The 27,727-nt window shown below is 43.7% G+C and overlaps 1 protein-coding gene across 4 annotated transcripts in view; it reads left to right on the forward strand.

The window, feature by feature from the left end:
• The window catches only part of dlg5a (discs, large homolog 5a (Drosophila)), a 63,635-nt gene extending 36,382 nt beyond the window's left edge, over positions 1 to 27,253 (forward strand). For 2 of the 4 annotated variants that reach the window (XM_036526857.1, XM_036526861.1), the window contains exons 6-34: positions 2,874 to 3,133; positions 3,762 to 4,074; positions 4,599 to 4,829; positions 7,435 to 7,619; positions 7,860 to 7,985; positions 9,279 to 9,411; positions 10,667 to 10,794; positions 10,933 to 11,108; positions 11,556 to 11,659; positions 12,129 to 12,221; positions 12,532 to 13,515; positions 13,718 to 13,844; positions 14,956 to 15,100; positions 16,313 to 16,434; positions 16,628 to 16,717; positions 16,998 to 17,166; positions 17,616 to 17,693; positions 18,598 to 18,760; positions 19,074 to 19,207; positions 19,406 to 19,570; positions 19,763 to 19,946; positions 20,372 to 20,520; positions 21,060 to 21,230; positions 22,050 to 22,246; positions 23,269 to 23,412; positions 23,750 to 23,877; positions 24,211 to 24,320; positions 26,155 to 26,264; positions 26,392 to 27,253. In XM_036526857.1, coding sequence (XP_036382750.1) covers positions 2,874 to 3,133; positions 3,762 to 4,074; positions 4,599 to 4,829; positions 7,435 to 7,619; positions 7,860 to 7,985; positions 9,279 to 9,411; positions 10,667 to 10,794; positions 10,933 to 11,108; positions 11,556 to 11,659; positions 12,129 to 12,221; positions 12,532 to 13,515; positions 13,718 to 13,844; positions 14,956 to 15,100; positions 16,313 to 16,434; positions 16,628 to 16,717; positions 16,998 to 17,166; positions 17,616 to 17,693; positions 18,598 to 18,760; positions 19,074 to 19,207; positions 19,406 to 19,570; positions 19,763 to 19,946; positions 20,372 to 20,520; positions 21,060 to 21,230; positions 22,050 to 22,246; positions 23,269 to 23,412; positions 23,750 to 23,877; positions 24,211 to 24,320; positions 26,155 to 26,264; positions 26,392 to 26,495 — 5,223 coding nt within the window. In that variant the 3' untranslated portion in view covers positions 26,496 to 27,253. The remainder of the gene's footprint in view (positions 1 to 2,873; positions 3,134 to 3,761; positions 4,075 to 4,598; positions 4,830 to 7,434; positions 7,620 to 7,859; positions 7,986 to 9,278; positions 9,412 to 10,666; positions 10,795 to 10,932; positions 11,109 to 11,555; positions 11,660 to 12,128; positions 12,222 to 12,531; positions 13,516 to 13,717; positions 13,845 to 14,955; positions 15,101 to 16,312; positions 16,435 to 16,627; positions 16,718 to 16,997; positions 17,167 to 17,615; positions 17,694 to 18,597; positions 18,761 to 19,073; positions 19,208 to 19,405; positions 19,571 to 19,762; positions 19,947 to 20,371; positions 20,521 to 21,059; positions 21,231 to 22,049; positions 22,247 to 23,268; positions 23,413 to 23,749; positions 23,878 to 24,210; positions 24,321 to 26,154; positions 26,265 to 26,391) is intronic. The other 2 variants (XM_036526866.1, XM_036526868.1) reach the window with 2 other exon arrangements.
• The last annotated feature ends 474 nt before the right edge of the window (positions 27,254 to 27,727 follow it).

Raw genomic sequence — 27,727 nt, forward strand, 5'->3', positions numbered from 1 at the left:
TTTTGTTTCATCACTGTGGCCTCATTGGGTTTGGGCGCATCACATGTGGAGCTGAGATATGTCTGGATTCCAGCATATTTGATAAGAATACATGGTTGTCCAGCAGTACTGTTTGCTGGACATGTTTGATTCCTCACCATATTGATTCACCGAGTGGTGTTGAGTGTAATATTGTAAAGTGACGAAACTAGGCTGCTCTAAGCCCATATGGCTTTTATCAGCTTGCACCTGAGGTGGCAAGCAAATAGTTTGATTAAGAGAAGAATATCAGTGTCTTTCAACATTTAACAATTTTTGAAATCTATACAAGTGAATGCAAGAACTGACCATGTTACAACAGACCCTCCTATGAAGAGTCCTTGAGTCATTTCCCTAGAACTCATCTCCTCTGACCACGCTGAGTCATTCACACTACATCTGTGACTCGTTTCCATTTTTCACCCTTGTATTTATTTGGCAGGTGCTTTAATCTAGAGCAACTTACAAATCAAGGTACATAAGTGCTTATAAAAAGAACACATGAACAAAGGTGCATACAGAGGACATTAGACCACACTAACAGTAATAGACATTAGAAGTAATGGTAAAAACCTAAACGCAATGAGAAGGCATCGAGTAGGAGGCTTACAGTTTCCTATGTAGTTTGGTTTCAGGATATTCGAATTGCACGATTGTCACTGCCATGTTGTATTACTGTCACCATCATTAGCAGCGGTTTTTGGCTCCTCTCTGTTTTATAATAATGTGTTATTAACTGGACCAATGTATCAGAGTGATCAAATAATAAGCATCTAACAGTGTATCGTATTCTTGTTCATTATTTGTATAGAAAAATAATACTCCTTTAATGTGCGCAGTTAAATGAATGAAGAAAGCCATTTATGAGGTGAATGTCATTAAAATGTGATTTTTCTATTTGAAGTCTATGGAGCGCTGTGCTTGCAATGTAATTAGGAGTTTTGAGTGACCTAATTATATCTATTATATCAAGAAATACTGAGGATTCATCACCCTATCCCATAGACATTTATTGTAGTAAGTCTCAGGCACATGTGGCTTGTTTTAGTCTTTTTTTTCTGTCGTGATGTCTGTTGTTTACCGTTGAAATATGATTTACTTAATTTCACAAGGTCTGGTGTACCCGCTAGGCATGGCATTATAAAACTGAGTCATGCCTTTGAAACATGTGTTCTGCTATCACAGCTAATGTCTCATTGCTCTCAAAGAGCATCAGCATGACTTGCACAAATGCTAATTAGGAAATTAAAGCAGTGTTGTCTGATACCACATCTGAATCACTGTTTTTTTTTTTGTTTTTTTTTTAACTTTACCATACTTTCCACTCTCATTTGTTAAGGGCCTCTGCTCTTCCCATGTAGATTTTTTTTGTTGGGGGGGGGGGTGGGGGGGTGTTATAAATGACCAATTCCCTTTAGTCTTAATGGCACAAAAAGGTTAAGAGAATGATTGAATCACCCATCTTTCACCCTTTTCAGGTTCACTGCCTCTTTTCACACCGAACAAAGCTGCTTGTTTAATTAATGCTTTTAAAGTTCAGAGCCGAACAAGAACGCTTTGCACAGGGGGAAGAAAGAGCTGTTTTGACCTGTATGTAGTTGTTATGTTGTGACATTTCCAGGGGGACTTCAGGAGAAAAGTTCACAGAGGGACGGGGTGGGAGTAGCATCCAGAAAAAAAAGCTGTGAAAGGTCTGCATAATCTCACTGACAGAGGGTTTTGGTTACTTAAATTAGCCAAAGGCCCCAGCCTCTGCAACAATCGCTGCGGGAGGGAGTGAGGGAGTACCTCCTTTTGACAAAACTTTCTCATGTCAAGTTCAGCTTTAAGTATTTGCTCTTGTGAACTGCAGACTGCACAAACAGTGATGTCATTCAGTCAGTCCCAAAATAGGTCATTTTTATGTACAGTACTGTTCCCTGAAGACTTGCTGGTGGTGCGTCGACGTGGGTGCGTCCATTGCAGTTTAGTGATGTTGGCCCGATCTTGGGCAGGCAGTCTTTACTGTAGCCAGGCTGGATCCACTGCTTATAGGGTGTCAGACTATTCTCTGACTCAATAAGTATGATTGGTAAACGGAGCATTTGCTTTTTGTCTGTTAATACTTGTCTTTACAGCAAGGGTAGTGGTTGTGCTTGTATCTTATAATGACAGACTTGTTGCTTTTTTCCCTCCATGTGAATGTGTCTACACCTCACCAAAAAGACATTTTCCAGCTCTCCTGAGATTTTTTTCATTTGTTATGATACAGAATATCAAGATAGATATATTTTTAATATGGATCCGGAACTGAATGTACATCAAATAAGATTGTTGGAGTGGTTTTATCACCTTGTAGCATAAAAGTACAGTATAAGGCTTTTTGAATGTAATCTTGTTTAATGTAAATGAGAACATTACTCTGGAAAATAAATACCAGTTTTGTAACGTAGATTTTGTTCTTATATGTTGATGCATCATGTAAACTGCTGTGGGTCTATCGGAATAGAAAGGACATTTTAAGGACATAGGTTAACAGAAATGTTGACATGGATGTCCAGGTTCTTTAAATTCTCAATGTCAGACAAGTGCTGAGAATATCAAAAGCCTGATGTTTTGCATTCTGAACCTATGGTCCTTTCGTGGGTGTTCTGAAAATTTTGGACTACAGTATGAAGAACGAAAAGAACACAACTGCTCAATGTCGCCACCTGCAGCCTAAATGTGGAAATGAACTGATGTCTGTGTTATTTGACTTTTACCATGCTTACCAGAATGATGGACACAGTTGGTTATGAACAGTGTTCATTCCCAGTTTCAGAAATGAGTCTCAGAGCACTGCAGCCAACAAAGCCATTTTTTTCCCCCTCCCCCAGGTAATGAGAGAAAACGGGTCATCGGAGATCCTCAACAAGCTCTACGACACTGCCATGGACAAGCTGGAGGGCGTGAAGAAGGAGTACGACGCACTGAGGAAACGGTACAACGAGAAGACGGCCAATCACAACACGGACCTGAGCCGGCTGGAGCAGGCGGAGGAGGAGAACCGGCGCCTTCAGAAGCAGATAGACGTGCTGATGAAGCAGAGGGACACGGCCATACACTACCAGCAGCAGTATTCGTCCTCACTCAGACGGTAGACCTCTCCCCACGCCGTCTCACACCCTACCAGTGCCGCCCCCCCCACCCCCACCCCTACCACAGGGTACCTGTGCCCAGTGACCATCCGGAACACACCTTCTCATATTTTATTCATTGTCCTATTTTTGCTTTCCGCCCTCACACCAAGGCCATTAAGTAAAACCAAAAGGCATGATACGACATTCATTCATGATTAATGGCGTTGTCTGTGCCTTTGAAAGAATGTTCTGTCTCTCGCAGTACTTTTGGGAGGAGGGTTATTCCCTCACTTTTAGTCACACAAACAGAAAAAAAAAAGACTTGAAAGATTTTTGGAGACTGGTGCGATTTATCCTCCCTTTTTAACATATCTTGTCATCACTGAACTGTTATCATTTGATGTATTGTGTAATTAGAAAGGTAATAATCTCTATGGAAAGGTTGATGCATGAGTAACTGAATGCATGTAATTCAAACCAATCACACCGGTTATTTTCCAACCTTTGAGTCTGAGGACACTGTCCATCTTTGCATTGCACTATTTATTCGAAAATTCACAGTTCAGCCAAAGATGGCGGCTGTTTTCGTTTTACCCAAATCCATTTTTTTTTTTTTTAATGCGTCCCTTTTCCCCCCCCTTCCAGGTTTGACTCGGTCCAGCAGGAGCTCAACAAGGCGACGGCGCAGAACAAAGAGCTGCAAAGGGAAGTGGAGCGCCTGCAGTCTGAGGCCACGCGCTACAAGACCCTCCAGCTGAAGGCCGTGAAGGACTCGGAGAAGTACAAGGAGGAGCGCGACTCGGTGTTCAACGAGTACCGCCTCATCATGAGCGAGCGCGACCAGGTCATCAAGGAGGTGGACAAGCTGCAGACGGGGCTGGAGGTGGCCGAGGCCAAGCTGAAGAACACGTCCTCGGAAAGGAAGGTGGCCAGCGAGGAGATGGAAGCACTTCGTCAAGTAAGAAGCGCGAGCTTTATAACGTGTGTGGGAGGCTGAGGAAAGCAATCAAAAGTACTCCGGACAATTACCACAAAGGTTATAACAACAGATTAAAGAAATTTCAAGTACTCATATTTAGTGATGGAGACCTGTGCTTTTGGATTTTGCACTACATTTAACAGGGCAAATCTGATGCGTTTGTAGCACAGTCTTCCTGTTTGATATATGGATGTTGGCTGTCTAAAATTGTTACCGATTTGTGATAATCTGAAGTGGGGGTCTGGGAAAGTGGTTTGTAAGCATGAGGCAGCACGTCCAAACCCCAGATGCAGCTCTTTCTGTGAATTCGAGGTGCTGGTGCTGAAGCACTGCAGTAAACAGCCAGCATATACATTTACATATTACTGCTTGCAAAATGCAATCCTAGTTTCCCTGTGCAAGGGTGTCCTCCAAACAACGCAAGCTGTATCGTTCGCCCCGTGTAAGCGTGCAAAGCGACGGGCGGGGCGGTCGGCTGAGCGTGTCGGGGTTTCGTCGTGCAGGAGCTGAGCTCAGCGCTGGTGGATCGGGACCGCGCCATCTGCGAAAGGAACGAGCTGCTGGAGAAATACTGCCACGAGGTGAAGGACAAGGCCGAGGCCCAGAAAGAGCTGAACCAGGCCTGCAAGGACATCGAGACGGTGCGGGAGGAGAGGGACGTGGCCCGCAAGGAGCGCACGGAGGCCATCATCCAGAGGGACCAGCTGCTCCGGGAGTACTACCAAGCCAGACAGGTGCGCCCCTCTTCAAAGCGCTCCCTCCCCTTCTGACGCCCGACCGTTAGACACCGCCACAGTTCAACTACAAAGGACTTGACACACATCTGCGACGGTAACCTTTAATGCTCGGCTTTTAGGTGCCTAACCACGGACTGCGGTATCTGCTTTCAGCTGTTTTCAGCTTGATGGTGTAGTGTTTCCCAGTCCAGGTACTTACCTAGCGCATATGTTGCCTTCCTTTCATATTTAAGTGAGAATTTCATAAAGGGTTTGTATGGATTTAACAGCTGTTGAGTTACCTGCTGGAAATATTTTTTTTCTGGCAATTTTAAGTTTGGTTGTTCATATTTTGTTACTCTTCTCTTTGTTACTCTATTTGTGTTACTGTTCTGGGGCCTCTGTCTCAAGTTTAATTAATTTAACACGAGGAGGTATCTGTTAATATATGCTGAAGAAATCTGCTGGCTTTGAACTTTATGCACACACAAGACATTTATTTTTTTCAAAGGAATTCTTGGAGATGACGGAGAATACAGATGGAGATTTTGAATCTTTCTCACAATCATGCACAATTAGCTGAGCTCAGCTGGAGTGAAAGTCGACATGCACAGGGTACACAGGCCCAAGACTGGCTCTAGTTAATCTTCATAGAGTAATTTGTGGTAGAAATTATATTGCAAAAATATTGATTGCTGGTAGTAAGATGTAGTAAGGTCATTGTGTAGCCCCCTACCCAGAATACTAGGTATGTGCCTGGTCTTTTTCTGCTACACAGTTTGAAACAAACCCTTTTCTCCAGCTGCCATTTCAGAGCAGAACATTATGAACTTCTCTATAAAGTTAATCCGTTTAAGTACTTTTGCAGCCATTTTAATCAGATATCCAATATTAATATCTGTGATAATTTGCTCAGTGTTATTATGCTTACAGTTTCCCATTTTATAGCGTTGTGAATGGAGAAATCTATGCTCAGGATGAGTGTCTAGATTGAGTTTTAATGATGTTATTAAAATTTTGCAGGTGCATGAGGTTTATAGTTGAAATGTTTGCATGTTGCTGGAAGCTGATGAGGCTTGTGCGTTAGTGTGGAATATTAGTCATTTCATAAGAATGGTTACATAAGTAATGCAATATTCTTGTTTGTAATACATTTTGTGTTAGGTTTCCTGCCTTGCATACTCTTGGTAATAACCAATTATGTTATGTTCATATCAAGTTTTACTATGGGACAAAAAATCAGTTAACAAGTCTCATATAAAGGCTTACGTCAGTTGGATACTTACTGAAAATGTTACGAACACTTTGAAGCAAGTACCATGGTACTCATGTAGCAAGAAGTACTAGAATGGCTATGTTCCTCTGGTGTGTATCTTCACCATCATTATCTGACCTCTACTTCAAATGGAGGGACAGAAAGCCTCCGTCTCTTTCAGTGTTGTCTGAAGCGTTTTCCTGACTGCAGACTCCGAACATCTAAAATTGTTCTGCGCCATCTCCAATCTTAAAGACACAGGCCTGCCCTTAACCAAGAACCGATTGTCTCATGCAGTTTGCTCTGAATTCTCAAGCCTGCTCTCATTCAGTGGGCAAAGCTGCCACCTTGCAATTTTACCAGAGATCCCCACATCAGGAAATTGCTGGCAATTGAAAAGAGCTGCCTCCCTGACATTGACACATAGAGGATGTAAAATTATGCTGCAGGGGAAATTTTTCTTCGATTCAGAGCAGTTTATTAAGTGAGCAAAACCGATAGAGACACGTAGTTGGATTTATTTGCATGCACATTAGTTGTACCCCCGCGATCACCCTCTGGCTGTCCTCTGGATTGTGTCATGAGCTCCCGCATTTCGAAAGCGGCTGTTCGGACGGCCTGGGTCGTGCTTGGCCGCTTTTGAAATGGTAGCGTTTTCCAGCCTTATCTCGGTGGGTAATCCTCTTCCCCCATCTGTCTGCCCAGAGTGACTCTTGTTCTGAGGCTCACGGCGGAACAGATGCAGCCAGCCTCAGAGTGCCCTCCCTGCCTCAGTGGTACCTGCATCCTGAGCACTGTAATCAAGCCCAGCACCTTCCCCCTGGGAAATGTCGCCCTTCTTCTCGTAAATGAAAGTGCCAGGCCACCAATTCTATCCGTTCAGTCTCTGAAAACTGTAATTAGACATCAGCTGCTGGAGTGACTCCAAGAGGGGGGTTATAAGGATCATCAAGTGCGTGTGTTGCCTGGTATGATCTCGGAGAGGCCCGGGAACATCCTAGTGAACATTACTCTATTTATCCACTAGAGGGCTCTGTGGGAATGTGTTTTTTTTTGTAGACTACAAACTTCAGCTAGGTTTTTGGAAAGAATTTGTCCATTAAATGTACAAAGAAAATATATACGTAAAATATATAAAAATATATTTGAAAGCTCCATTTGGATCGTTGAAGTGCTTTATGTATTTTGGAGATTTGGAGAAGTTCAACAGTTTCCCATAATAAATGTTTTACACAGGGTTCAGACTCGGGCTAAAATCCCCTGGCGAGGAAGCGAGTCAAATAATGTACTGTCTTATGAAAAGTTAATGGATGTAAAAAGGTCTCCGCGTATAAAAAATGGATCTGTCTGTGAATTTTCACTCTCCAGAAACAAGACTCTGCCACTTTGGATATGGAGAGAGCGAACAAAGAGATCGAGATGCTGAGGAAGCAGTATGAGGCCATGTCCCAGGAGCTGAAGGAGGCGGTGCAGGAGGCCGAAGTGGCCAAGTGCCGCAGAGACTGGGCCTTCCAGGAGCGGGACAAGATCGTGGCCGAGAGGGAGAGCATAAGGTAATGGAGTGCGGCGTGCCGAAGGCTGCCTTCCCCAGTCTTTCAACTGTTGACCTGCCTCGATTCCTGTACTCGCCGAATAGCGGCAGCTGTTAAAAGGTAGCGCTGCAACATTCCGAGGTTTCGCGTAGAGCGATTCAGCTTCTCGGAAGGCGCCGCAGCCCATAGGAGCCGCGTGCCGATTGGACGTCCAGCGGAGATGGCCCGCTCAGCAAGTGCGCTCTGTGCATCTGCCCCCAGGACGCTGTGTGACAACCTAAGGAGGGAGAGGGACAGAGCGGTGAGCGACCTAGCCGAGGCCCTGCGCAACCTGGACGACATGAGGAAACAGAAGAACGATGCCTCGCGGGAGCTCAAGGAGCTGAAGTAGGTCACTTTTTTTTTTTTTTTTTTGGAGCCCGTTCCTCATAACTGTTCTGTTCATCCTGCTGCATGTTATTCAAAACCGGTGTTGCCATCAGCTGAAAATTTCATCTATTATAATTTTTTTTTTCCTCGCGGAAGGAACATTCCCCCCCCCCCCCCCCCCCCCCTTGACGTTGTTGCCTTGATGGTTTGACATGCCCGTGAACTGAAGAGGTCTTGACCCCCATCTAGTGGAGTAATGATGTATAACACTTGTGGTCATCGGGGTATGCAGAAGTGCACGTTCCCTTCCATGCATGAACGGTTAGGTGTATTTTTTGAGTGCAGAACAAATTGACTTAAAGACAGTGATGGCTACATTAGATTTTTATTAATGAGGGGGGAATTCATCTTAGTCAAAAGGCTTCTGCCTTGCATTCTTGCATCAGGTTTTTATTCCAAATGTTTTCTGCACATGGGCCATGGGTTTGCTTACTTGTACTGATAGAGAGGATTCACTTATCTTGGTATTCAGGGATTTCTAATTTGTTAAGATTAAATGGTAAGATTTTAATAGTTGTTTAAATGGTTTTACAGGACTTTTACAGAACTTGCAGATGTAATGTAAGGTACTCAAAAAGGCAAATGTGTACTACATTAAGGAGAAGCAGTTCAGAGCTCTCTCAGCCAGACCTTCACTGGTTGAATCTGGGTTGCATTGCCAGCAATGGCTGGGAGTCCGCAGCTTCATCCTACCTGTGTCGTGCTGACTTGCATCAACCGCAGTCCCTTGTTATGCTACACAGTAGCGCCTCCTAGTGGCTGATCATGCACATAAAACCTACTGAGGTGTCATCAATGGGAGGTGCGCCAGTCCTCCAACCCGCGTTGGATCCTCTGTCAGCGCGCTGTGTGGAACTGTAGTGTGGCCGCTGGCCCTGGTGAGTGTGTTGGAGGACTGCATGTGCTTTCCATCAGCACTGCTGTGAGTGCACAGGAAGGTGAGCCTAGTGCTCAGGCGGCCATTCCTGGGGAAAGATGAGTAAAGGGTTCAGCAGCTGTTGTATTCAGAGGTAAATTAGCATTTTTATTTGGTGAAGTGCTGCAGGGCCTTTGAGCCAGGTACGGCCTTCTCCAGGAGGCAGCGGCTGGTTAAACACATTTCAGCTATTGTGGAAGTGCGTGAAAAGGCCATTCTTCTGCCACCTCTCACAAGTAAACTCGCGAACCGGGGTGAAAGACTTTCCATTTCTTTTTTCCAATTCAGGTCTCTCTCTGCTCGCGCTTTTAACATTTTCATTTTCTCCCTGTCAGAGAGAAGATGGAGAACCAGCTGGAGAAAGAGGCTCGGTTTCGGCAGTTGATGGCCCACAATTCTCACGATTCGGCTATCGACACCGATTCTTTAGAGTGGGAGACGGAGGTGGTGGAGTTTGAGAAAGACAGGGTGGGTTCAGCCTCCTTTTTTTCCCTGATTGTTGTAAGATGAGTTATTTCATGACATTTAACAGAGCCTCATTGTCCTTAGTGTGTTTGATCTCTCTCATGTGTGTGCTATAATTACTTTCTAATCACAATGGTTGGTCAGTGTCATTGTTGGAGGCACACCGGCATGCCACTGCGAGGCTGATTTATAGCTTTTTGCACATGGCCTGTCCCCAAAATGATCTCAGCTGGGACATCTTCAGCAGTGCATTGCTCCAAATAGCACATTTTTAGATCTCGTCTAGATCTAAGCTCAAAGCAGGGAAATCGTACTGATGAAACAAACATGATTTGCGTGTAAGTGTAGAAGTGAGGGCAGTCTTGATGGCTAGGGCTCTCTGATATCCAGCTTAATTCATTACCTTACATTGTCATTTTGCAGATGCGTTTATCCACAATGGCTTACATAGGTTAAAGATTTTAACTGTTTATGCAACTGGATATTTAATGAGGCAATTCTGGCTTACGTACCATGCCCAGGGGTACAGCAGCAATGCCCCAGTAAAGGGGGGGGACCTTTTGGTTACAAGCCCTGCTCCTATGCAGTATGCTAGACTGCTGCCCCTCATCTTCACACTTAAAATTATTTAAAGTACCGTGGTTGGTAAAACACTGAACTAAACTCAGTTCAACACCCCCCAAATGTCCTTTACTATAATAACGTAAGTGATTGAATAATCGTTTTAAAACAATTACACCGCTCGAAATGCAATTAAGGGCACAGCGTGTGATCAAAAATCAGACACAAAGTGATGGGGCTTATGTGTACCTGAGTTTGAATGTTTAGTGTTATGCTATGTAAATGTATTCAAAACTTTTTAAATTGGCAAATCCCCAGATGGTCTTATAAAGGGAAATGAGTATGTCTGAACATAATTTCTATCCTGTAATGAAAGTGGCCTAAAGCAGTGAAGTCAGGGAGGCAGGTGTCCATTTGATTTGAGTTGAATGAAAACTGAATGCTTTCTCCCTGCTCTCCTGGGTTTTCTCAAGAGGCTTTGACTGTTGAAATTTGTCACTGCTTACAATTCTGTTCACCCCTTCAAGGATCTGAATAGCACAAACAACCTAGGTGTGTCATGCATCAATTTAATATTTTGAGTGTACAGTATGCAACTGTGATTAAAAAAGTGTTGTTTTTGGCAAACAAAACATTTAATATATGTAACTGTTGTAGGTACCACAGTGTCATTTACTTGATTGTTTACTTTTTACAGGAGGATATGGATTTGAAAGCACTTGGATTTGATGTAGCTGAGGGGGTAAATGATCCATATTTACCAGGAGATTGTGGAATATTTGTGACCAAGGTGGACAAAGGAAGTATTGCAGATGGAAGGCTAAGGTAAATGATGAGATTCATGTAATATTAGTATTTGTCATGTTAGTGGTATTAACATAATAATGGTATTAACAAAATCATCTTTGCTAAAGAAAGTCCTTCCCTCATGTACGTCCTGTACCATTGTTTTTATCATTTCAGAGTGAATGATTGGCTGTTGAAGATAAATGACATTGACCTCACCAATAAGGACAGAAAGCAGGTCATCAAAGCTGTTCTCAACGGTGGAGGAGTAATCAACATGGTGGTTCGCAGGCGGAAATCTTTGGGCGGGAGAATCATTACTCCCATACACTTAAATCTGGTGGGACACAAAGGTCAGTTACCTTTCATGAGATGATTTTAAATCGTTTTATAAAATGATTTTTCTGCTGATTTCCTGGCGGCTCTTTGAGCAAGGCCCAAAGCCTGTTACACAGACAGGAGTTTCCTGAACTCCCAGTAATTTGCAGCTTATGTTAACCTCTGTGCTAACATGTGAGAGGATGTGTGGATACCTTAGTCAGAGCCACTGGTTTGAAGGCAGTAATGTTATTTTCCCCAGCACTACATTACATTCTATGCACAGACATAAATTCTAAATGCAAAGTTTAAATAGAACTTCTAATCAGCCTGCGGCCTGTAACGTGAACCATTCAGCTGAAGCATTCTGAGAACCTAGAAAGGTACTATATAAATTTAATCCATTGTTGTTATTTTGAAGAGCAGTGACATTTTGCTGTTCCTGGAGAAGGCGTGACATTCTCCCCCCTCTTGGTTCACAGACAGTGGTATCAGCTTGGAGAGCGGGGTGTTTGTGACTGCTGTTGTACCAGGCAGCCCAGCTGCTCGAGAGGGGTCCCTCACGGTTGGAGACAGACTTATTGCTGTGAGTGTTGAATCTGTTATACGATCCCCCATCAGACCAGCATTAAGAGTTAAGTCTGCGATTAAATCAGGCGTTTTAATTAGCTTTGCACAGACCGTATTGTTCTCCGTCTCTGGATGGAGGTCAGTCACGCCACACTATACAGTCACTCTGGCTTCACTCTTTTCAGAGGGAATCGGTTCGTACATTGTGTGGTCCTGAATATGTTTACCTGACTGTCTCCTCCAGCACTGACTGATTATACAGTGTGGATTAGATGCAGATTTGTACATGCTTTTATTTTCCAATTTTGGCACAATGCAAAACTCATTTTGTCAGAAGCGGTTAACTTCATTGTACACATGGTGTCCCTTTGTGTCAGTGTTGAATTTCCTAATTCATTTCAAGCGTCTTTTCCCGGTAATGGGAGCGGACTGAAGGCCCGTCGTGCTGTGATAATATGAAGCGCTGACCTAATTTTCTTCCCCAGATAAACGGAATTGCACTAGATAACAAATCACTGACTGAATGTGAAGCTCTGCTGCGGAACTGCCGGGATTCTCTCAGTCTCTCACTAATGAAGGTGAACTCTTACGAACTCATCCAGTAATATGTCACAGTTGTGCCTATAAAACAATGAGTCTGTGGATGTTTTGCTATGACTGGTTCGAATGTGATGTGGGACAGTTCGTGCTGCCGGTAAGGAAAAAACAATTACGCTGTCATTACGTTAGTTGATTCTCACGAAGGTATCAGGTTTCATCTTGAAATATTTAGGGCAAGAAGTTTTTCCTCAGCTGCCGGCTGAAAATTGGAGTAAGGTACGAGTACGTTTGAAGGTCACGGTCACTCAGCTGTCTTTCTTTTTCTTCCTCTCCTGCTTCTTTGAACAGTTCTTCCCACAGAGTTGCTCGGGGCAGAACATTTTCGAAAACCTTAGAGACACGGAGAAGAGCTCCAACTGCCGGCTTCACTCCTCGGAGGTGCACGTGCGGAATTGCCGAAACTTGAAACACAACAGCTCGACCCAAACAGACATCTTCAACCCGGACGGCGGGGACGGGAAGAAGGAGCGGGGCGACACCGAGGAGGCGTCCCTCTGCCACCACAAGCCCTACTCCATGGGCTCCCTGCACGGCCACTCCCACCGGCCCAGCGCCGAGCTCAGCCCGGGCCCGCTGAGCGCCCCCATGTTCCCGGAGCGCTGCTACAGCCGGGCCGACCCGGACAAGCGGCAGTTCACCTTCGACCCCTCGGCGGGCGACTGCATCACCGTGGAGACCACGCTGGAGAAGGGGCCGGCGCAGAAGCACAGCGGCGGCACCTGGCCCAAGATGGTGGTGGGCGCCTCGGCGGCCGACAGCCCGCACCTGTCCATTTTCAAGGTGCCCAAGCAGAGGAAGTCCATCTTCGACGCGGACACCTTCAAGAGGCCGGATGCCGCCTCCAAGCTGGACTACCTGTCCCCGGCACAGCTGCCCGCCCACTCCCCGCAGGCCTCCAAAGCCGAGACTGCGCAGGCCCCGCCCACCCCGCCCACACGCAGCGACTCCTTCAAGTTCAAGCACAAGCAGCAAACCAGCTCCGCCTCCGACTCCACAGTGACGGCGGGCTCCCCGCCCACCACACCGGTGCAGTCGCCCGCCGCTCTGGGAGGCAAGCCCGAGGCGGTGCTGGAGGCCCGCGACAGGAACGGCAACCATTACTTCATGGAGGGCGGCGGGGACTGCAAGGTCCTCGCCTCCAGGAAGTCTTGCGAGGAAGACCTCAGCCGCCAGAGGGGCGAGGAGCCAGAGGTGAAGAGGCGCAGACCCAAATCGGCGCCTGCCCTGAGGCGCAAGATGACCCCCCTGCAAATTCCCATTCCAACACTACAGGTAATTTTAAATTACCTTGAATGCGAGCTCTAGCTCTCGTTATTGATTACTCTGCGTTAAAAGTGGAGCTCTTCGCTGCAAGTAAAAAAAATCTCCACTTTAAGTGACCATCTTTCGCAAATGTTGAGTACATACATAAAATTGTAATTGGAAGAACGGATGCACTGTACACTTTCATGATCATTTATGTGTTTTTCTGCAGGTACAGAGCTTCTCTAATGACGAGCAGTCCCCAGAGCCCACCGAGCTGGTGCGCTTCTCCCCAAAACGCACCCACCGGCACAGCGTGGGCTTCGCACCTCCAGCCTACAACGGCTCAATGGCGGCACGTGAGTTCTGTCACAGATGGGCCATCCCGTGCATCTCACAGAATGCCTTTAACATGAACCAAATCATCAGGTTTCGTACATAATACGACTTTCCTCCTGTAACAGTATTTGAACTATTGTCAGACTTTTCCTGCCTTCACACGTTCTGTTCTGACAGTTCTGTTATTACTGCTGCTATGACCACTGCTCTTACAAGTACCAGTAGCAGAGGGAGCGCACAATACAGATGTAGCCACGTGTACTATCTTCCCAAAGAAATAAAAAGTGAATATTCTAGACTTGCAGCTACTTAACGGTGATCACTTTGACGTAACTTTTCCATTACCATCAGCTGTGACAGTTTCATCCCGGAGAGCTAATTGAAAATCTCATTTAGCCCTTCGCCTTATCTGACAGAAGCACGCTGTATATCGCTGACCCATTTTCGCCACCATGCGGGTCCCAACTGCTCTACATTACGTGCCGCGGGCGCTTGGCCTGGTTATTGTTGCGAAGGAAAGCTTATCTCTCGTTCGCACTCTGGATCATAAAAACTGTGCGACCCTCGAGTTGAAATTGGACATGTGCTATTTGAAGAATTCATGCTTCAAAACAAAGAGGCCCGTTGATGTTGAGAGCGCAGATTCTGTATCTGCTGCCAGCGCGTGGCGTTTCGGGCAGCGTCTGCATCCGCCCGTGTGCTTTGCTTTGCGTGTAACACAGGCTATTTTTACATGATTGAATATTTATGAGCTGGCTTTGTAACATCATTTCCAAGCTTCGCTGTAGTTTTCTCATCTGCTGCCCTCTACAACTTCGTTTGTATTTACAGCTATATGCCAGGACTGTCTGAATAATTACACTCTTGTCTCAGTACGTTCTCGTCATGTTTAAAGGCGACTGTTTCTCTGAGTCTCAGTCGAAAGCGAGCAGTCCAGAACGAACCCCGCGCTCAATGCACGGGGACGTGTGCCATGGTTCTGAGACGTGTGGCGCTGGTGTTGGCTTGGCCTTGAGGATATCTAATGATAGCCCTGCCCGTCGTGGTTGAGTCGGAGATGTTTGGTATGCATGCAATGTTAAATATTTCCCTATTTTTTATTTTTTTTTTGTATCTTTTCCATTGACACAGACTCGGCGCACAGAGGTTTGGCTCCGTGCCCTGCGGTAACGGCTGTAATGAGAAATCCAATTTACACCGCCTGGAGCCACCGGGTTCACACTAATAACTGTCCTTCAGTCCCCAGCCAAATCTGCCATCCGCATTCACATCCCAGGTACCCCAGCAGGCTGAGCCAGTCTCCCATTTCCTCTCTCTCTCTGTCTCTGTCTCTGTCTCTGTCTCTGTCTGTCTCTCTCTCTCTATTAATGTGATGAGGGCAAGGTGGCCGCACAGTTGGCCACTCCCCCTATACAGCTCCTCTTGCTGCAGAAAACTTGTTATCCTGTCTCACTGTATGATAGATCATCATTTTCTTTGTTGTTTCTCAGAATTTTTTATCAAGGCATTTCAGGGTTCTGAATAAAGTCTCCTGAAGCTCTAGGTCAGTAGTAAGGTTGGTAAGTTACTGGTGATAGAAGAGTAACCGCTAGTTAGTAGATCCCTGTAAACATCCAGAAACAGCCACAGATTTTTTTTTTTAATTCCTTTGTCCCGTAGCCCTTAGCAATGCTGAGTGTAAAAGAGTAGTCACGTAACCATGATGAACTTTTCTTAAATTTGAGTAACAAATTTAAGGAAATGTTACCTCCCGTGTAGCCCAGACAGTAGAAGCGCTTGCTCAAAGCACAGACTGAATCCTGCATCTGGGGTTCAAAACCGTGTGTATCATTTGCCAACAATGACTAGGAGTCCACATCGGCGTAACATCGTCAGTGTAGCTTCATTCCACCAGGGATGGGCTGGGTAGGTTGGTGAGGATTCCCACTGCTCTCAGCACCCTGTGACTCATTTGGGCATCTCTGAGTTAGCGTCAGGGGGGATGCACCTATCCTCCGAAGGCATTTTCATCCTGATGCACTGTGGGATATGTAGTGTGGAAAATTATTGGAAGATTGCATTCTCCTTGCTTTGCACTCCTATGCAAGTTCAGTGGTTGTCATTGTGATAGGAAGAGTGAAATGTATAATTGGGAATTTTAAAAGTTGGAATAAAAAGGGGAAAATGGGGAAAAAAAGAACTAAAATTTTAAGGATGAATTGCTTTTGTTTAACTTTGTAAATTATTTTGTTTGTTCGTCTTAGAATCAAAATACTTTGTAAGAAGCAAGAAAAAGAATGTAACAATTAGATTTGTGTTTCAAAGCTAAGTGTCGACTAGCTAAAGGTGTATGACTGAGTTTTTAGCATTTGTGCGCAGTGAAGCTCTGTGGTTTAGGAAACAGAGGGCACAGCTGCGTGATGTGAAATTATAGTCGCTCTCTCTCTCTCTCTCTCTCTCTCTCTCTCTCTCTCTCTCTCTCTCTCTCTCTCTCTCTTTTGAAATGCAGTCCCCAGCATCAAGGTCGTCTGAGCTTGGACCTCAGCCACAAGCGCTCCAGTGACTTCTCTGAGTCATCTCGCAGCCGGACGCCACACGGTACCAACTCCCTGCCATCCAGCGCTCGACTGGGTCAGTGCTGGGTTCTGCTGCAGACAGCCTCTGCATTAAAGTCTGCGCCACCCGTGTGCAGTGGATAAAACCGTATCGCTTAGATGCGTTACATATTACATTGAGCGTTGAATTCAGTGCTCAAATATTCTGTGTTTTTGTACATATGGAATCTGTTTTTTATGTCTATTGCATCTTTTTTTGGCCTGGGCAGGTTCATCTAGTAATCTACAGTACCGCACAGAGCGGATTAAAATCCCGTCTACCCCACGGTATCCACGGTCCATGCTGGGTTCAGATAGAGGTATGCACGTCGTCACCTGCTCCCATTCTTGGACCTCCTTCAAATGTCCTTGGAAGATATGGCAAGAAAACACATGAGACAGTTTGGCCTTCAGCTTCAAATGGTTTGCCAACTCAGTTTTGGACAGAGCAGACAATTTGAATTCAATACGTCTACAGAAGTGCTCCTAATGTTTTTTTCCTAGTCTTATCAACTTTGAATGGTCTCAAATTTGCCATGATGTAATTCTGGTATGTTGTTTCATGTCTCTCCATTTATTTATTTATTTATTTATTAACAGGTTCCCTATCACATTCTGAGTGCAGCAGCCCCAGTCTGATCACTCCTCCTCAGTCACCACTTAACCTGGAGACCTCCTCCTTTGCCAGCAGCCAATCACAGAGCTCCATTTCCACCCTGCCAAGAATATCTGTCAGTCCTGTTCCAATAGGAGAGCGCAGGAAGGACAGGTATGCTTAGACATTGCCGTTGGACCAGGTGGAAGTTTGTTTTTACGTAATTTGACGTTGGTGCCAAACCAAATTTTTTACTGAATTTTGTAAACCCTGATGCAGCAAGAAATGATCATCAGTGAAGCGAATGGTGCACTCTGTGTTGTACATGTTGCAAATTATTTAATTAGTGTAATTGTCTCTCTAATCTACTCTAATCCATCACAGACATTAAAAAAAATCAGGCTACGTGAGACGTCTCTGTTTCTCTCTTTTTTTCATCCCTTTGTGGATTTTCTCCTGCTGTTCTGTTTAGAATAACAAGTGTTTTACCGTCTCCATTGTGCGTTTCTCTCCTTCTCTCCTCCTCTTCGTTTCTGTGTGTTTCTTAATTTGGACACTCTCCAGCTTCTGTCAATTCATTTCCTGTTTTCTCCCCTTTACCTTCACTCTTCTGAATCTTTCAGATATCTGTTCCGTAACAGATCGTTTCTGAGAATCCCTGTGGCTCCTAGGCCTAGATTCTCTTCACTAAGAAGCCTGAGGTTTGTTCTTTGCCAGTCACAAAGGGGATGTCCCAAAAAGAGCTTGCTTACAGTATATTTAAAGTGTTCTGTTTGATTGTAAAGCTAATCTGTGTTTCACTTATAACTCCTTGGGAGTTATTTGTTGGTATGCAAGATCTTGTTTTTTTTTTTTTTTGTGCATGTCTGAAAATATCTTCAACACTAGTGATTCAGTTGGTTTGCTCTGAGTTTTTATTTTTATCTGCATGAATCGGATTGGACATTGTTATCAGGTTGTTTGTGAAAGAAATAAATTCGCCAGGAAATACTCATCTTAAAAGTAAAATAGACAAAAAGTGGGAAGAGAATTTGGGACATGCCCTTCGAGAAACTGACTGACTTTTTGTAGAAAAATATATTCAATTTCAGTACCTTCAGTACTTTTTTTTTAGTCCAAGTTTAGTGCAGTTTAAAATCCTATTTAGTTTCCCAAAGAATACAGCCTCTAAGTCATTTTATAGTTTCTTATGATGTTGGAGGTCGCATGTCCTCTCTCTGGCCTTTAGAATGATTGCATGGCATTGCATGATAAAGTAGCTTCATCAAGATGTGACATGGGGAGAGCTTTGAGCAGCCAAGACTTTTATTCAGAGAGATGTTTTATGCAGGATCTCAAGTGAATCCATACAGACCCCTAAATGGGGTTTGTGTTGACAGCTGTAATTTGTTACATTGGTCGTCATGTCCCTGTTAAGACATAACTTCAAGCGTGAATATGATTGGATTTCTTATTAACAGCAATGTTCTTCCAGAAAAGGGGGACCTGCATGAAGATACTTGATGTCTCCATGTGTGTCTTTGTTGTGAGTCTGTGTAGTAGAACAAAGCACAGTTCAGTTAGTGTAATAAGTAAGGTTTATTTATACGGTCTGTTCTCTTGTAGGCCGTATTTGGAAGAGCCAAGGAACGTTATTGTACACAAAGGAGCGGAGCCTTTAGGTATCTCCATTGTCAGCGGGGAGAACGGAGGGATCTTTGTCTCCAAGGTGACAGGAGGCAGCATAGCTCACCAGGCAGGGCTGGAGTTCGGGGACCAGCTGCTCGAGGTATAGATCTCTTCTTGGGCCACTACTCAGTCAAACCTCTGCCCTTGAATTTGAGTGACTAATGTAAGCAAATGCTGTGTTTCAATTCTCGCCTACCTTTTCCATTAGACTCGGTGACCATATAACCTTTAAAATGTTTGTACTGTAGCGAAAACATTTGTGCCTAACATTTGTGCCCATCCATTGTTCGAGGTTAAGGACAAAGCATCTCGACGTAACTGTAGATTGATGTAGATTGGGCTTTGTGTTTTTTTTTTTTTTTCTGTGCCCTAGTGAATGTGATGAACTGTTAACAATGACATTATTCCCTCAGTACAATGGAATTAACCTGCGCAATGCTACGGAGCAGCAAGCTCGCTTGATCATCGGTCAGCAGTGCGACACCATCACCATTCTGGCACAGTACAACCCCCACATGTACCAGCTGGGCAACCACTCACGGTCCAGGTGATAAAAACACACTGCTAAATTTAATATTTTGTTAATTTTTGTTTTTTTGTTTTTTTTTGGCAGAAGTAATCATAATAAATTGTTTTGGAGAGAATGTTTTTTTTTTTTTTTTTGTCTACATGAAAATATCATCATCACTTACAATTTTTTTGCTGTTTTTTTTTAATGCTATCCATTTCCGTGGTGGCCCGTTAGCTCTCGGATGGAACCAATCAGCAATCAGTCGACTCCTCAAGGCAGCGGAGCCACGACTCCTGACAATCACTCCACTATTGACACTCTGAGCGAACAGGACGAGGGCACCATGACTCCTCCCTCCAAACAGACCACCCCCACCACCAGCCCTCGCAGCTCCATCAGGTGAGCCGAAGGCCTCAGTCTGCTGCCTTTCCCAGGAGGGAAACGCCAACGGCCATGAGAGATGACATTTATTTGTGGCCTCACACAGGTCCATTTGGCTAATTTTGGTGAGCATGTTCACTGTGGAGAAAGCAAGCTTGCTGTAGGTTGTGAATGGTCCCCCCCCCCCCCCACCCCCCCATTTTCCTATAGAATGTCTACGGAGGCAGCCAAGAAGATTCCGGAGCCGAGGCTGGTGACAGTGAAAAAGACCCAAGTGGAGCTGGGAATCCAGATATGCGGGGGCAACCTGCACGGCATCTTCGTGGAGAAGCTGGAGGAGGACAGCCCGGCTAAAAATGCAGATGTCCTGATGCCGGGAGACCTGATCTTAGAGGTAATGAGAAGTATAGGTGGTCCTCAGAGAGGCAGCGACCATACGTTGGGAGGCATTGCAGCGATTCCCTTCTGTTGGAGCTGCCCGCACTCTTCATTATTGATCATCTGTTAGAATCTCTGCTTGTACACAAGCCATTTATCTGCAATACAGGGAACTCATAAGGTCTAATCCCTAGCTTGGCTTGGCTTGACTTGGCTCAGTGCCTGTAAGCTTCTGCCCTGCGCTGTATTACAGCAATGTCTCCCTGGGATAGACATCACAAACTGACATTTTATACAGCCATATAACAGAATCCATCTGGAACGAAAATCAATGCCACAGCGGCCGCCGAACTGTGTACAAACATTTGTTTTGTCATTTGACCGCACTTTAACTGTGTTTGGAGACTTTGAAAGTGTCTCTGTTTCTTGTTGTCTCTCCAGTATTGTTCAGTAATCATGAAGAATAAGACTGCAGAGGAGGCCTACCTGGAGATGCTAAAGCCCGCAGAAACAGTCACTTTGAAACTCCAGCACCGTATCGATGAGTTCACCATGCTCAAGGACTCTCCTGGGGATGGATTCTATATAAGGTGTGAAACCAGATGTCTTATTTGACTTATTTTTCATTCCTTACCCAAAAGAAATTCTTCTCAAATGCATCTGGTAAATGTTGCTGCAGAAAGCCTAATATCCACAAGTCATACATTTGTTTCTGAAGTTGTAGACTGCAGGTTTGCCCATCTTCGCAGTTACGTGCTAGATCTAAGACGGGATGGCTCACCGTGAATGTGCAATACATTTCGTGTCTCTATATTTATTGGCCTAACCATGCAGCACACACGAGAGATGTACACCCTGTTCAGGCTAAGTAAACATTTCAACATGCTTCACCGTGCAAAAATAGCCCCGTGTGTTTGTTTTATGTAAATGCCATTAACCGTGGCACAGCTGTCGTTCTCGGCGTTGCCTAGCATTCTGCTGTGGTGCAATCCGCCGTAAATACGCGCCGACGATCCCGACACTTGCAGGAGGGCAGGTCTCCGAGGAACGATGGCGGCACTGAAAGCCACTTCACCCCCTGCACGAAAGTGTTGATGGAGCCACTCATCTGTGTCCTCCTCTTTCTCAGAGCACTTTATGACAGGGTGGCGGAGATGGAGCTAGACCTAAGTTTTAAGAAGGATGACATCCTCTACGTCGACGATACTCTACCAAAGGGCAATTTCGGGTACTGGATGGCCTGGCAACTTGATGAGAATGCTCAAAAGCTTGAAAGAGGGCAGATTCCCAGTAAATACATGTAAGTACGTTTTCACCTTGTCGCCCCTTTGAGAAATGTTTTGGAGTCGTGTGGATTTCAACAAGCGGGCATAGGGCCTATGTGTGCTGAATATCCTGGTTACGACCATGTAAATGACGGTTGTAAATTTTAATGGGGAAATGAATTAATTTGTTGATTTTAATGGAGAGTGCACCAAGCAAGCGTAAGTCTCAGTCCAATCATAAGGGAGCCTATGGGGTAGATGCTATGTTAGAAACTGATCTCCTTGTTCTCTTTAAATAGACAGATTAGTATACATATTTTTGATGCCATTTCTTTCCTGACATTTTTAAGCCAATTTAAGGTCCTGATGCAGTTAGACCTAATTTATAAATTTAACAAATTAAACTTATTTATGCTCTCTGGCAGTCCCGTTGTGAAGTAAATACAGTTTTGATTGATTGTGTAATTTGGTTAATTACACAACAGTAGGAGTCATTGATTAAATGGCTGATTGATTAAAGGCCAACACATGCAAAGCAGAGCAGTATTCTGTATAAAGCACAGGGCTGTGCATGCACCTTAGTTGAAGCTTCTCGCGTCAGGCAGTCTTGGAAGCGACATGCACGAGCTTGAAATTAGTTAGTCATGCTTGAAAGTTACATCACACACACATACTACTTTGGCATTTAAAATAAGCCGTTTCATTTTTACTGTTTTTGTCCACCTCCTTTATTGCAGTTGCCTTGCAACTTGCTTGCCACAACCTCGTCTGTGTGTACTTTGCGAGAATGTCGTGTTAATCTCCTAAATGTGCAATGCTGAATGACGATCTCGCCCTGCCGTTGCTCCCCAAAGGATGGACCAGGAGTTCTACCGGAGGCACAGCATGTCAGAGCTGAAGGATGAAAATGGCTCTAGCAAGACCCTCTCGGCCGCCGCTCGGAGGTCCTTCTTCCGCAGGAAACACAAACACAAACGCAGCGGATCAAAAGACGGGAAAGATCTGTTAGCCCTCGATGCCATAAGCACGGATTCCATTCCATTCTTGGAGGGTGAGTGTTAGGAAGCGTAACTTGACACTGCAGCTTGGCGTGTGTGTGTGTGTGTGTGTGTGTGTGTGTGTGTGTGTGAGAGAGAGAGAGAGAGAGTGCACAACGTGTGTTTGTCTGTTTGTGTGTGTGTGTGTGTGTGTGTGTGTGTGTGTATATATATATATATATATAGTATACAGCCAATAGTATTAGTATACTATAGTATACTATATATATAGTATATAGCCAATAGTTTAAAATTGGTGAGCCAATAAGTCTACATATATATATATATATATATATATATATATATATGTAGACTTATTGTATATTATATATATATATATATATATATAATGTGTGTGTATGTGTGTATATATGTATATATATGTATATATATATATATACACATGTATGTATATACACACGCACGCACACACACACACTTTAAATGAGAGTGCAAAGCCATTACTACATCAGCATTCACAAGAGGGCTCCAGAAGATCCTTAGCGTTCTATTGAAGTACTCTGAGCCGGCCACTTGAATGAGTTAAAATGTCCCAGCCTTAGTGCCTTGTACATCTGCATTTAACAGACTTGAAAACACGTGAGCTTTCATCCACAGCCATTTTCCTGCAGTAGATCAGCCAAATGTGAAAAATACCTCTTTTTTTTAATATAAAAAAAAAAAGCCAGCATCGTCTGTTAATAGAAATCATCTAAACAAGGCCGTAAGGGTGATTTAACAAGGCTGTGGTGGATAACATTTTGGATATGGAATTTCAAGGTAATACTCCAGGGGTCAAAGGTCAAACATACCCAAAATGGACAGGAGTCCCGGACACGTTTAGACTATGTAAAAAAAAAAAAAAAAAAAATGAGCATTTTATATTTAACGGACATTTTTCGCTGCAGATTTTTCTCATAATTTCGGTTGTATTTGGCTCAGTGGTGCCCCCTAGGACAATTCCTGCCTTCCATTGTTTAAGTATGCCACTCAAGTGTGACGCATTGTCATTCACAATCATGCCATTCTTTGGCAGACTGTGTGAGCCTCGCCTACCAGCGGGTGCAGAAGGTGGAGAGCACCTCTCCCAGACCGGTCTTGATCCTGGGGCCGCTGGTGGACGCTGTCAAGGACATGTTGGTTAAGGAATCCCCAGGGAAATTCTGCCGATGCGTACTTGGTGAGCCAATGAGTCTCAAACACACCTCCCCACATTCTTTTTCTGACCTTCTGAGCAAACTTCAGGGTTCTTCTGGCAAGCAGTGATGATTAACTCTTTGTTTTCATTGAATACATTTTAGTATAAAGATTTAATAAAGAATTAAATGGGTTCATGTGTATATCCCAGACCACAGTATCAGACGGTACACATTTTTAAGTATATTTGGGCTGTTCTCAGAGCTGTTTATCAGAGCGGTTTATCTTTCTTGCCGAGAGGTCAATATAAGGCATGATTTCGGTTCTGTTTTCCTTTTGAAATGCTAACATGTCCTCTCCTTGTTTTCGCTGAATTTTAGAAGTGATGAAGGCTTCCCAACAAGCGATAGAACGTGGCGTAAAGGATTGCCTGTTCATTGACTATAAGCGAAGGAGCGGCCATTTCGATGTGACGACTGTCGCTTCCATAAAGGAAATAACAGAGAAGGTAGATTACCACTTTGCACTTCCCTGTCAGAATTCTTTGTTGCAGTATGCATAGAGGTCTGCTGTTACTGTAGAGTAAACATTTTTAGTTGAGAGGATGTACTCTTCCACTTAAGTAATAATTTCTTGAATATAAATTTTGATGTTCAAGTGACTATTGCCTCTGTATCTGTAAACTTAATCTTTTAAAAAATGTTTGAGCCTGATATTCTTAGAATGCTAGGTTATTTTAACGGTTAAGTTCACAGTGTGCGTTTTGATGACATTGCCTGTGTGCTGTCACTCATCGCTCATTGAAAGCGAACTGGAACTGTGCTTTCATTTTCTCTCATAGGATTGTCACTGTTTGCTTGACATTGCACCTCACGCCATTGAAAGGCTTCACAGCGTTCACATTTACCCAATCGTCATTTTCATTCGGTACAAAAATGCAAAGCAAATAAAGTAAGTAGCCACATCTTTCTTACAAAGACATTTGTAACTGTGAGATGTCTTTTGCTTTTTAGGAGGATGATAAACTGACATACAGAAGCTTTCAGCGTCATTGCACTGAATTGTTTTCCCATGCCAGTGAAAGATTTAGTTTTTCATTTTTTTTTGCCGATTGCTTTGCCGCAGTTTCTGGAGTTTTTTTTTCCTTTTCCTGAAGGTGTATCCATCATTAACACATTACTTTTACAAGCATGCCCCAGATTCAAAAAGTATCTAGAGGAAAAGAAGCAGTCTATTATGTATCGTACTGTCATACAAAGAGAGTACCCCAAACTTCAGGATAACAGTACTTTTACAACTGAGTGAACAGTGTCACAAGTAGCTAAGTAATTTTAGTTTAGTTTATTTTGTGTTGGTTGTCTTCTGATATTCAGTTACTATGCCTATTTTACTTATTATAAGATGGTAAAATTTAATTGTAATTAGTAGTAATTATCTAAGCTAGACTAGTAACTTAATTAGTGTGATATTTTTATGTAGTATTATTGCTAGTCTCTCATATTATTGGCATATTAACAAAACAAGGGTTAGTTGACAAAATAGCAAAGATGTGCTTTGGACTGCATTAGTTAGTCAGAATTCAGATAGTGAAATATATCCACAACTTCTGTCACCACTCCAAATAAATGCCTTCAAACTACCCAGTTCTCCTACCCTTATATTGGGCTGACATCAAGGCAGCCCTTAAGGTTTATCCAGTAATGTGGTTAGTCAACAGCCCTAGTAACTGCAGGCGTGTTTCAACCCACAAACTATAATAAATGTATTGAACTCCCCCTTCCCCCCCCAAACACTTGAATGTTGTCGCTTTCCTGTAAAGAGCCTTCTCTCCCTTAGCTGGAGGATGCTTTTAATGGCGGCTTTCATTATAAAGACAGCACTTTGGGAAAACATTGAAGGCTGCCTCTGTGTGCCCCCTGGCTGCCTGACGAACAGCATTAATTAAAAAGCGAAATCAGAATGAAAATTCCAGCACCTGTCTTGGCCATTACGGGATAATTGCGATTAGCCGAAGGTAGATACGGAACAGCTCTCGCGTTGGCATCCTCGTCCAGGCGGGCAGGAAAGATTACCACGGCTAATTGAAGCCCGCTCTCCTGCCAGGGCTGTGCATGGTGATGCGCTCGTGAATGGCTGGTGGGGTAGGTCTGATTGATACTAAGCCAGGCTCATCATCAGCTGAGTGCCAGCTGTCCCTGGGACTTACGAGGCCCTTTCGCTCAGTGCTCTGATGCGTGGGCGACCGCAACGCCCAGAGCTGTCCACTCTGTCTGACTCCCAGTGCTTGTTTTTTTTTTTTTTTTTTTTGAAAGAGAAACAGACCCCCTCCTTAGCTCCCAAACCTGCGGATGCAAGCCTCCTCAGTTGGAGTGGTGCAAACTCAAACTACAGGCTATGTGAACATGAACACACAGGGACAGGTGCAGGTTAGGATGGGCAGCTTTTCCAGCAAACCTTGGCAGTGCTTCTCAGCCCACAGTCACCTCTCATGTCTGCTGAAGAGCATCCCACACACATTCAGTTCTATACTGCTGGAGGTGTTGGTTTTAACGGCAACTGTTTTTTGTAAGATTGAGCAGTTTGGACCCAGTACACTTCTTTAAAGCATTTATCAGTATATTACTGTCTCTGAGTGGTGTATGAGTGCAAGCTTGTTCAATAGTTCACTGGTAAATGTTGTACTGTGAGAAGTCCTCCAAAGAAAATATTTTTGCATACTGCAATTTTGTGGTTTCACAATATGTTAGAAAGTGTTGTTATAACCATGTTATTCTTCTCCCAAAAGGGAACAGAAGGATCCTGTGTTTCTGCGGGATAAAGTTTCTCAAAAACATTCCAAGGAACAGTTTGAGGTTGCACAGAAAATGGAACAGGAATACAGCAAATTCTTTACAGGTTGGCTTTTCTGCACAGTACCTGCCTGTTACTGCCATGTGTTTTTTGTACTGCACACTGCAAGACATTTGTTTGTTTGACATAAGGAAACAGAAGTTGTATAACTTGAGTTTGTTTGTCATTGCAGGTATTGTCCAGGGCGGTAGCTTATCCTACATTTGCACTCAAATCATGACCATTGTTGATCAAGAGCAGAATAAAGTCCTGTGGATTCCAGACGGATCTGCCTAGACGTCGAAAGCAGCCACTGAAGCCTGCAGCCTTTGCATCGATGTAGAAAAACAAAAACACTAAAACCTTAACTAAATGAAGGGGTACAATACACTGAACAGTATACTCAAACAGTGATTTGTTCACACTTTGTCTGCGTTTTTATTACTGCGATCAATATAACCTGTAACACAAAGCTTAAGTTACATTCGTCTGCAGGCGTAGAATTCGTATAGCACTGACGTTTTTGTTTTACTTTTTAGTTTTTTTTTTTCCCTCCTTTCAGAACATCTGATTTTATTAGTGATGCTGCATTTGAAACACTCGTTTACAAAAACAAAATATTTTCAGAGTATTTTTACGTAATGCTTACTTGAATGTGTACTTCTCGTAGCGCCCCCCTCCCCCCTCCCCTTCCAAGCCCGCAGTCCCTCCCCAAATAAAACTTTGTCATCAGGATGAAGTCAATGCATGTGAGTGAAGAGTTTACTGGCTATATGGAAGTGCCTTTTGAAATTGAGCGTCTGACAACAGGGTTATCTTGGGGCGAGGCTTAACTTCGGAGGAACCTAAAACACTTCAGTTCAATCCTTTACAGGACAGACCACTGTGTTTTAATAATCTCTTTTTTTTTCTTCTTGTCTCTACGATCTTAATGTCTAATTAATTAACTAATAACTAGGTTATGACCTAGTGGAGTGTAGCAGTTGGTAGTCAGCTCTTAGCAAAGATTAGCATGTTGTTTTTTTTCCAGTTTTGTTTTTGTTTGTTTTGTCACTTTTAATGTATCTATTTAAAAAAAAGAAAAAACAAAAAACAAAACATCATCCTGGTGCAATTTTGCATGACTCTAAAACCTTTTTCCTTGTTTAATCTGTATTAGTATTATAGATTTTTTTTTATTATTTAAGTGGGTTTTGTAATTCAAGTATGAGGCACAGTAAATGAATAAATGGTGATTCATTCGGTCTTCAATGCAATGCCCCCCCTCCCCTTCTGTATGTCGTGCCAAACTCGAGTATCTCCATTTGTTTTGCTTTTGTTTTGCACTTGTAAATCTGTGAACCCTTCACACAGAGTTGCATTTAGATATCCAATAATTTTTGTATCATATTCTAGGTACTATAGGTGTACTGTACAAGCAAGTGTACATTTAAGTATATCACGACTGTTCCTAACATTTCATTATTGCCTGGCAAATGATTGCCTTTTATTCTTACCTTAATTGGAGAAAGTAGACTGCTCCTTATTTG

The sequence above is a fragment of the Megalops cyprinoides genome, chromosome 1, assembly GCF_013368585.1.
Source record: "Megalops cyprinoides isolate fMegCyp1 chromosome 1, fMegCyp1.pri, whole genome shotgun sequence".
NCBI lineage: Eukaryota > Metazoa > Chordata > Actinopteri > Elopiformes > Megalopidae > Megalops > Megalops cyprinoides.